General features: G+C 36.0%; 3 protein-coding genes across 3 annotated transcripts; 2 read left to right on the top strand and 1 right to left on the bottom strand.

The window, feature by feature from the left end:
• Nucleotides 1–966: 966 nt before the first annotated feature.
• LOC139848931 (uncharacterized) lies at nucleotides 967–2,157 on the bottom strand. The gene has a single exon (XM_071838612.1). It carries the CDS (start codon nucleotides 2,155–2,157, stop codon nucleotides 967–969), a length of 1,191 nt encoding a protein of 396 aa, XP_071694713.1.
• A 4,703-nt stretch (nucleotides 2,158–6,860) lies between these two features.
• On the top strand, nucleotides 6,861–8,268 carry LOC139846542 (S-adenosylmethionine decarboxylase proenzyme-like). Its single transcript, XM_071836024.1, has one exon. The coding sequence runs from the start codon at nucleotides 6,997–6,999 to the stop codon at nucleotides 8,068–8,070; it is 1,074 nt and encodes a 357-aa protein (XP_071692125.1). The 5' UTR covers nucleotides 6,861–6,996; the 3' UTR covers nucleotides 8,071–8,268.
• Nucleotides 8,269–8,668: 400 nt separating this feature from the next.
• Nucleotides 8,669–9,786, top strand: LOC139850476 (uncharacterized). The gene is made up of 3 exons (XM_071840050.1): nucleotides 8,669–8,975; nucleotides 9,263–9,331; nucleotides 9,585–9,786. The coding sequence occupies exons 1-3, from the start codon at nucleotides 8,838–8,840 to the stop codon at nucleotides 9,657–9,659; spliced, it is 282 nt and encodes a 93-aa protein (XP_071696151.1). The 5' UTR covers nucleotides 8,669–8,837; the 3' UTR covers nucleotides 9,660–9,786.
• The last annotated feature ends 472 nt before the right edge of the window (nucleotides 9,787–10,258 follow it).

Genomic DNA, 10,258 nt, shown 5'->3' with positions numbered 1-10,258 from the left:
TTTATCAATCAGTTCCTTGCAATCATTATAATATAGCCTTGAAGAAATCAGAGGAACACCGAGATACTTTACCGGAAAGGACCCTTCTTCAAAAGGCATGATCAACAAAATATTCTCCTTCAATAATTGGTTCACCCCGGCAAAAAACGCTGTACTTTTTTGAACACTTGGCACTAAACCCGAATACATTTTGAATTCTTCCAATGCATTAGCAATAACTTGAACCGAGCCCACACTTGCATGAGAGAACAAGAATAGATCATCAGCAAAACACACATTTACAATTTCTTGACTTTCACATTTCGGATGATATTTAAAGTCTTCTGTATGCCGAATATTACGTTTAATCATTAGAGTTAGAATTTCCATAACCATAGTAAATAAATACGGCGACATTGGATCTCCCTGTCTTAACCCTCTCTTCCCAATAATAAAGCCATGTAAGTCACCGTTAATGTTAATAGAGAATGAGGTAGACATCACACATTTGAGGATCCAGTTAATCATAATCTTATGGAAGCCAAAACCGTGAAGAATATCACTTAAAAAACTCCACTCGACCGTGTCATACGCCTTTTGAATATCGACTTTAAAAGCACATCGCGGGACACCTCTATTCAAGTGGTAATTGCGCATGATCTCCTGAGTAAGCAAAATATTATCGGTAATTCTCCTTCCCGGAATAAAAGCTGATTGGTTATCGCTAATAATAACATCCAAAGCTCCTTTGATCCTGCTTTTAATCACTTTGGAAATACACTTATAAATAGCATTACAACAAGATATAGGACGATAGTCATTAACCTTAGAAGGGGAGTCCACTTTCGGCAGTAATGTGATGATGGTATGATTTATTTCTTTTAGAAGTTGACCATTAGAAAAGAAGTCCTTAACCGCACAACAAACATCCACTCCGACAATATCCCATGCTTTTTTGAAAAAAGTAGACGTGTAGCCATCCGGACCCTACGCTTTATCATCCCCAATCCCAAACATCGCCTCTTTTATTTCAGCATCTGTTACCGGACGCACCATATCTAACGCCATTTGTTGAGGTAATTTAGACGTAAATAACCCCGTGTCCACATGAGAAGGACTGCCATTCGCTGAGGTACCCAAAAAACTCGAGTAGTGTTGTATAAATACTTCTGGAACCGCAGCTCCCTCCACCAAAATACCCTCATTGTTGGTCACTGCATTAATTCTACATCTATTCGCCTTCGCTTTGACCACCTTATGAAAATACTTCGAATTACTATCACCCACTTGGAGCCATTCTACTTTAGACTTTTGTTTAAGGAACCTTTCTTCGTCCCAAATGGCATCGTTGTATTCCTTAAGAGTCTTAATTTCAGCGTCCCTAATCTCCTCTGAAGACGGGTTAGCATCGAGTTGGAGTTGCAGATTATCTAACTTGTCTCGAAGACGAATCACATTATTATGTAAATTACCTTTTTGCCACATCAACTTACGAAGCGGTTTCTTAAGAAGACGTAATCTTCTAACTATAGTATACATGACATGACCTTCTATCTGTTCCTTCCACACATCAGCCACACAATCACGAAACTTCTCATTTTCAGCAATATAGTTGCTGAACCGAAACATTTTTGGACGCGTACTCACAATCGAAGGAACTTTGAGAACTGCTGGACTATGATCAGAGATCCTATATGGTTGGAAAATCGTATATGCATTTGGATACTCTGTCAAAAATGCCTCATTAACGAGCACCCTATCAATCTTCTTCAACATACCATGATTTTCCAGGGGACTTTGGTTCCAAGTGAAATTAATACCAGAGTAATTCAGATCAGTCACTTGAATCTCATCCAAACACTCCTTGAATTCTCTCATAGCTATAGTCATCCTTGAACTTCCTGATGTTGATTCATCAACAAACAAAGACGCATTAAAGTCCCCCAAGATAGTCCACGGGTGATTCCCAACAAAACCTTTATGCATACATAAATCGCTCCATAACTTCCGACGTTTAATATAAGAATTAGAAGCATACACAAACGATGCAAACATTCGCTTATCATTTTGCACCGTACGCAAAAGGCAATGCATAACTTGATCAGTAAGAGCCACAACCATGACATTCACAACATTAGGATCCCATCCGATAATAATACGCGTACCCTTATCACACATACTTTGATTTGATGACCAGTTCCATCCCCGAAATACTTTATCACAAATCCGGCTAATCTTATTAAGAGAAACATGCGATTCTAAAACAGCGCAAAGACATAAATTATTACTATTAATAACATTCCGAACCTCTTTCTGCTTCGGGATGAGGTTCAAACCCCGAATATTCCATGCTGCGAGACTAAACATTGAGACCCTCTTGCCCGGGAGTGCTTGCCCCCTCAGTGTTTGTAATGCGGGTCCCACCATCATGGTCCTCTTCCACATCAGTATCTTCATCTATAAGCCCATAAGCCACATCTTTGCCATGATCCTTATCCTTTTCCTCATTTAAATCCTTTAGAACACCAAATGGATTACTGGTCTCACCAATGCCACTCATATTTGTTTGGTTTTTATTAATCTTCTTACTCTTTACTGGTGCATTAACAGGTCTATAAACAAACTTAGGTTGTTTGCCCACCTTGAACCCATCACCAGCATCCTTATTAATTTTGGCACCCCCTTTACTCATCTTCCTATTAACCTCCTTGAATCCATCATTCGTTTCCACCACTACATTCGTTACCGGGATAGCTTTTGGGCATTGAGCATCCTTATGTCCAAACACTCTGCAACCTCCACAACGAGGAGGCTTCCATTCATATTCAATTCGAACTTCATCTATAGTAACACCATTACCCTCCAAGTTTGGGGTAGCAACAGTAAGGCTCTCCTTTAGTTCTTCGTCTGCATGAATTTCAATTTGAGCACGAGCGTAGTTGGGTCTACCCCATGACTCCATACACATCGTACTTGTGTACGAGTCCAACATTAATGGTATACCAATCTTTGAAGCAATCGAGCTAAGGCCATCATCAGTGTACCCGGCTAACGGAACGTCATGAATTTTTACCCACACCGGAACCTTAGTCAGATCCTCCTTTGTCATTGAAATAGTAGGTGTCCATTTGTTCAAGATAATAGGCATCGATCGAATTACCCATGGCCCGTTCTCCAACACCCCTTTTAACCCTTGCTCAGTCGAAAACTTGAAGAAGAAGAACCCTTTCGAGTTCATCATGATCTTTTCAATACCATATTTCCTCCAAACATTCAACACATAATTCTGGACAACCGGATAAGCTATCCTTTTGCCCAAGAAATATCCATATAACGTGTGATTGTATCTAGTCGTTGCCTCCTTCACAGATGATAATGGAATAGTGACATCCACACCATCCTCAACACCAGTAGGTTGCTCCATATAACGAAAGTTAACCTTACGAGTGGGTACAGACCCACCAAGCATCTCTTTGAACGTCGGTTTAGGATTATCTTCATTAGTAGGCGTTTGATCAGTATGCATTGTATCTTCCCTAGTCATCACTGGAGAAGACACCTTTGCAGTTACAGGCGATGCACCCTTCTGATTAGACTCAATAGGCGTCTTGTTGCTAGTAAACACATTCTCTTCCAATTCCTCCTCAGTGGATCCTTCGTTTTCATCCACTGTATGAATACTAACCCGATCATAATCAATATTCTTTGATGCTTCATCCGTAGCAGACACATCATCGTTGCTCTTACTCATTGTTTCAGTCGAATTAGAGCCCTCAAAACCAATTTTCCTGTTTCTCAAGACTCTTGGAACCGTATTCACCTCCTTCTTCTTCTTCCCTCCCGAATTTTTACCCATGTTCCTAAATCCACCTTTAATCAGCCTCCGATGATGGTGACGGATGGAAGGGTGATCGGAGGTTGAAACCAAACGAGTATGAATCTTGAGAAATGAGAAAGAGTGTAAATTGATTTGAATTTGAGGATGAAAATTTTGAGACTAAAAGGCGGGTTAGGTTGAAATTGGGGAATAATTTGAGGATGAAGATGTTAACAATCGTATATATCCATAGTTTCGATTATTCATTATGAGAAAAAAATAGACAATTAACTTCAACAAAAAGTCAAGTTAGACAATAATTTTGACAAAGAATTAGTAATAACTTTTTTAACGAAAACAAAAATTAAATTATACTGAGTAATATATCATGAGATCTAAGTTAAATACAGATTGATACAAACTCTCCTTAGTCTGCTTGATAAGTTCCATCAATCTAGTTGATACAAATATTTGAACAAGACTCAAACTACACTGAACAAATACTATAACAAAACACAAACAATTAACATTGACATGACAAGCAACCTAACTTGTGTCTTCGAACTTCACGAATATAGAACTCAAACAAAAAAGTAATTCGCCTAAACTACTTATGATAACGATGAACTTGTGACCATATGTTGAATGACAAAGAGAATCCTAAAAGAAACACCGAACTAAAGACAACAAGCTAAAAAGTCCATGTGCGAATTACCAATCCAATTGAAAATGCCCGAACCACCTAACACCGTCAACCCGACAGCCAAATATCGTCCAGCAACCTAAATCAGTCTAAAAAAGCCGATATGCGTCGTCAGCTACCATCGCAAACCACAAGCTAAAGCTAAAATATGGAATCACCTAAAATCGCGTCCAGGCCCTTGGACTCGAATAGCTACAGCAACCACAAACGCAACAACGTATCGGGTTTATGTTTGACGACAAGTTTATTGGACCTTTTTGAAACTTTTAACTTTAATGAAAAAACTTATATTTTATAAAAAACTCCGTTTGATTAGAGGAGCTTATAGCTTTTAGACAGAGGAAAAATCTAAAAGCTAAAAGCTACTTGAAGTAGCGTTTAGTTTTTTATTTTATTTTATTTTTTATTTAACAGAAGCAACTTTGTTAAACACCAAAATGTATTCAAAAAATTAAAAGCTACGTATATAGAAGAGCTAATCTTGACAAACTTGCCGGAACTTTTTTTTGGACGTGGCAAGCAAGAATTGGATAAAGATGGAGGGGGTAATATTTGCTTAGAACCAAATTCAACAAAAATAAAGATGGATACATTGAACACGCGTATAACCTTTTCATCCACCTATATATACACCTCCTTTCCCCCTTGTAACCCGCAACACAAAATCCCCAAAATCAAATTGCTTTCGTTACCTACATTATTCATCTTCTAATCCCTAATTAAATCCAATTCCTAGGGTTTGATCCTTTTAGTCCTTTACGTTACTTTCTACAGATTCATTCGCTACTAATCGGTATGTTGTTCGATTCGTTCATTAATTGATCGATCCAATTTTTAGGGTTTCAGTTTTAATAATCGTTTTTTTTTTCTTCTACATTTGTTTGGTTTCAGGTGTTGATTGACTTGAAGGTCATAATTCTGAGCTTCTCTCCCTATTTTTACTGGTTTGTGCTCTATAATTGTTTTTCTAAACAAGCTTTAAGGTGTGTTTATTTTAGCTTTTTGGAACAATTTGAGACCCTATGTTTAAAGCTTGAAACATAAGCTAAAACAAACACCCCTTAAGTATTTCGATTTAATTGTATGATTATTGATCTATCGTAGATAATTGATTATGTTTATCAACGTGTTTCAGTGGCTTCAATTGAAATTGAAATTGAAATTGAAATTTTATTTTTTTACGTTTATTATTCCGAACAAATTAACTATCTGTTTCCATGCCAAGTTAACATATTATAACTTTCATTATGGACCAAAATTTTAGATTAACAAAAATGTTTTTTTATTTTTTATTTTTATATCTTGGTGGTTAAATTTAACTACTTAACTATTAATCAAGTTTCTATTTTTTTGTTAGTATTTATGTGATCTTACTGAGGTTTAAAATTTGATTTTACTTGACCCTTAGTCCTTAAGAATATTTGTTACTTGAGTCCACTGTTGTAAAAAACCCTAATTACTTTTTAAGAATAGTCTGTTCGCTTAATTAATCGGTCAACGTCGGTTAATGGGTCAAAACTAGATTTGTTGATCATAGTCGGTCAAAGTCAAAATTGATTAACATCTTAACATGAATTTAAACTAGAATTATAGAGTTTTTGAACAAAGTTAACGATTTTAGACAATTATATTAAAGTTTATGTTTATAGTTTTCTTCCATATTTACCCATATAGTTTTGATATCTATTATTAGAATGTATAAAAAGTACAATCAGATTAATCTCCGATTAATCCCCGAATTGCCGATTACTTTTCCAATGTCCCGACCGATTAATCCACGAGTAGCGAGTTTTGCAACCTTGCTTGAGCCTACTTCTTGTTATTGGGTGTGTGAGTGACCCTTTATCAAGCATTTTACCATCAAATATTTAGAAAATTTTCATTTATTTATATTATAAATCATTAATCTATACAAACTTTGATCCTATAAGCTAAGATATCTAGTAATTATCTTGCAGATTATTATAATATCGTTGCCTATAATTTATCTACATGGATGATAATTGTGTTTTTGATGGAGGCATTAGTGTTGCAATTTATTCATTTTTTTTTTGGGTATATGCAGGACAATTGAATGTACTAATGGAGTCAAAATCTGGCAAGAAGAAGTCTAGTAGTAGTAAATCCTTGTTTTACGAAGCTCCTCTTGGTTACGGAATTGAATACGTGCGACCAAACGGTGGACTTAAAAAATTCAAATCTGCTGCTTACTCCAACGTTAGTTTCTTCTCCTTATCATATTCGATCCACTTATGTACAATTTTACTATTTATTATGATTATCACTTGCAATCTTTTAAATATGTTTCAACTAACCATAACTTTTTTTTATTCATTTTACAGTGTGCTCGGAAACCATCTTGAGTTTTTCTCATCTTTGCTACATAACCCCTAGTTAGGAGTTATTCATTTCAATCGTTTTTTCTTTTAATATTTCCTTCCTTTATCGTTTATATACAACTCATCTTACTTCGCACGAACGTTTTCATTCTAAAAAAATGTCAATGGAAATCACATCTGCCATTGGATTCGAAGGGTACGAAAAGAGGCTCGAAATTACTTTTTCCGACCTTGACTTTTTTGTTGACCCTGGACACACAGGTCTCCGTGCGTTGACTAAGGAACAACTGGACGAAATTCTGACACCGGCTCAGTGCACCATTGTTTCCTCTTTATCGAACGACTTATTGGACTCGTACGTCCTTTCGGAATCAAGCCTCTTTGTATACCCATATAAGATCATTCTCAAAACATGTGGGACCACAAAGCTGCTCCTTTCGATTCCACCTATACTCGAATTATCTTCCCAACTCTCGCTCACCGTCAAATCTGTAAGGTACACTCGCGGAAGCTTTATATTCCCCGGTGCACAACCGTTTCCGCACCGTAACTTCACCGAAGAAGTTGCGGTTCTCGATAGTTACTTTGGGAAGCTTGGTTCGGGTAGCAAAGCTTACGTCATGGGTGGTGCTAACCAGAGTCAACAATGGCACGTTTATTCTGCTTCAGTTGAATCCACCGATCACCCTGTTTACACTCTCGAGATGTGCATGACAGGGTTGGATAACAAGTGTGCTTCAGTGTTTTTCAAGACTCAATCGAATTCTGCATCTGTGATGACTGAAGTTTCCGGTATCGGAAAAATTCTACCCGAATCCCAAATTTGCGATTTTGAATTCGACCCATGTGGGTACTCGATGAATGCAATTGAACAGGATGCGATTTCTACGATTCATGTAACACCTGAAGATGGGTTTAGTTATGCTAGCTTTGAAGCTGTGGGTTATTCGTTTGATTCTTATACGGATCTGACCCGTTTGGTTGAGAGGGTATTGGGTTGTTTCCAGCCAAGTGGGTTTTCTGTATCGCTCCATGGGTCTGACTTGAAGGATCACCGTGATCTGAATGTGGATGCGTACACTGTGAACGAAAGAAGCTTTGAAAACCTGGGTGAAGGTGGTTCGATGATGTATTATCGATTCACCAAGGAAGTTAGCTGCTGTGGGTCCCCCAGGTCCACTCTGAATAGCTGTTGGAGCGAGTATGAAGACGATGACGTGGCAAATAGATAAGCTATTATTCATATCATAATCATAATAATGCTGTTGCTTGATCAGTGCTTGGTTTTTGTGTTACCTTGCCTTAATTACTATTTTTATGTTCGTTTGATTCGTAGTTTGCTTCATTGTATGTATGGACCCCTTATATGCAACATAAATAAAAATTTGTGGTTGTTATTATAATTTGATGTATTCTAATTTTGGTTGCCATTGTAGTGATTGGGAATGGGATTCAGTACTCATTGTTGATCAGATAATATACATTGATACATTTTTAGTAGGTTTAACTCATAACTAATTACTGCTGAAAAAGTCTTAACAAAATGGTTGATGCGAATAAAAATGTAAAAGTAAACTATGTTAAAAATATTTTATTGGTTGTTCAGGATTTGGTGAAGTTTAACTAAGAAGAATACGATCTTCAAATTGAAATATTGTAAATTCATGAGAAAAAATGGTTTATGGTTTGGCTTCATAGTTTAAAGTTTAAACCCATCTTCAAATCGAAGATCGAACATATTCACGTTAAATTCTTGCGATCATATTGTTTAATTTATCTGTTTTAACATGGGATAAAAACTTACACAAAATTCCCGTGTTTACTTATAAATGTAAAAAAAAAAAAAACTATAAATTCTTGCCTGATGCAAGAAATAAGCAACAAATTCAAGTTTTTGATCCACAAAATGAGTAAAACAATAGATATATAAACCATGATAATGTCACCAAGTGTAAATATCTCCTTTTCTTTCTCAAAACACCCGAAATAATATGAACAAATGAATGGAAAATGTCATTTACATGCCTTATATAATCCTATCTCCTCTTCATACATTTTCATCAAAACAATAAAATCAACCATGAACAACAACCAAAGCGCAAGTTATCAAGCAGGCCAAGCCAAGGGCCAAGCCGAGGTTACCTTTTAATATCTCTAATTTCATATTCACATTTTGTTAATCGTTTGACCGTTTTACATTTGGGCTCATTGCACAATGATAGATTCGTTCCAAATGAGTTTTTTTATAATTAGACCGCGCTTTCTTATAAACTTGATCTTGAAAATCTTGAATTTGTCTGTCGTAGAGACTCTTTTTCCCATGTAAAATATATGGATTTTATTAAGATCGATAAATATGATTACGGAAGACATGTATATGAATATGCATATAACTTTTGCTATCTGTTTTGTTGTTACTTTCAGGAGAAGGGTGGACAGCTGATGGACAAAGCTAGCAATGCAGCCCAATCTGCCCAAGAATCAGCTCAGCAGGTGCCATATTATCAAAACTATTATTTTACATATTTGATTTCCACAAGTCAAAGGTCAAATTTTCAAAGATAGTTATTAAAATTCACATTAGATTTTTATTTTTTGACATATATTATTCACTGATAATATTGATCAGTAACGGTATTAGTTAACTTTCAGTCTTATTTATCTTAATCCAAACAAATGTCCATTTATTTTGCTCCTACAGAATCAATTTATTTGACTAGAAAAAGTCAACTTTATAATAATGCAGGCTGGACAGCAGATGAAGGCAGGTGCACAAGGAGCAGTAGATGCAGCCAAGGATGCAACTGGCATGAACAAATGAACCTCTAGGGATCATTTCATAAGCCATCATAACAATCTATTTAATTAATACATCCCTTTTGAATTTTACTTTTCTTTTGTATTTTGTTTTATTTGTTTTTTCGTACACTTGAACGAGAGAAAAATCCGGATGTAGGTGACTTACGCGACCTCTTACATTTGTTCTAATAATATTGAAGCAGTCATTTAGCACCCGTTCTGCTTTTTCCTTAAATACTAGTATGTAATCGTAACTATAAATCTCGGTGAACATACAAAGTAATATGATTACGACCTTTGTGCTCAGTTTTGGTAGATTGATGGATGGCTTGAAAATAGTGGTGAATCAGGATGAGAATCCAATAGGGTCCCAATTTTTTTTTTTTTTTTTCAAACCTAGCCAATTATATTTCAAGGGTACTTTAGTGGTTGTTTGCCTAAAAAAAATCATAAATTTTAGAAATATATGGGTTCGTATAGTTAAATTTATTAATGCCTTATACAATTTGAAGAGTAAATTGTATAAAAAATTTCAAAAGTATGAGGTCATCGGACCCTAGGGGTGTGCGTGGTATGGTTCCAGACCTAATTTGTTCGGTTCGGTTCCGTCCTAAATCCCAA

The sequence above is a fragment of the Rutidosis leptorrhynchoides genome, chromosome 5 (genome assembly GCF_046630445.1).
Source record: "Rutidosis leptorrhynchoides isolate AG116_Rl617_1_P2 chromosome 5, CSIRO_AGI_Rlap_v1, whole genome shotgun sequence".
Lineage (NCBI taxonomy): Eukaryota > Viridiplantae > Streptophyta > Magnoliopsida > Asterales > Asteraceae > Rutidosis > Rutidosis leptorrhynchoides.
This window is presented reverse-complemented; position numbering and strand designations above follow the sequence as displayed.

Excerpts from the sequence above, each read along its gene's own strand:
- LOC139848931 (XM_071838612.1), bottom strand. The coding sequence starts at position 2,157 with ATGTGTGATAAGGGTACGCGTATTATTATCGGATGGGATCCTAATGTT.
- LOC139846542 (XM_071836024.1), top strand. The coding sequence starts at position 6,997 with ATGTCAATGGAAATCACATCTGCCATTGGATTCGAAGGGTACGAAAAG.
- LOC139850476 (XM_071840050.1), top strand. The coding sequence starts at position 8,838 with ATGAATGGAAAATGTCATTTACATGCCTTATATAATCCTATCTCCTCT. Across the intron at positions 8,976-9,262 it reads AAGCCAAGGGCCAAGCCGAG|GAGAAGGGTGGACAGCTGAT; the intron begins GTTACCTTTTAA and ends TGTTACTTTCAG. Across the intron at positions 9,332-9,584 it reads CCCAAGAATCAGCTCAGCAG|GCTGGACAGCAGATGAAGGC; the intron begins GTGCCATATTAT and ends ATAATAATGCAG.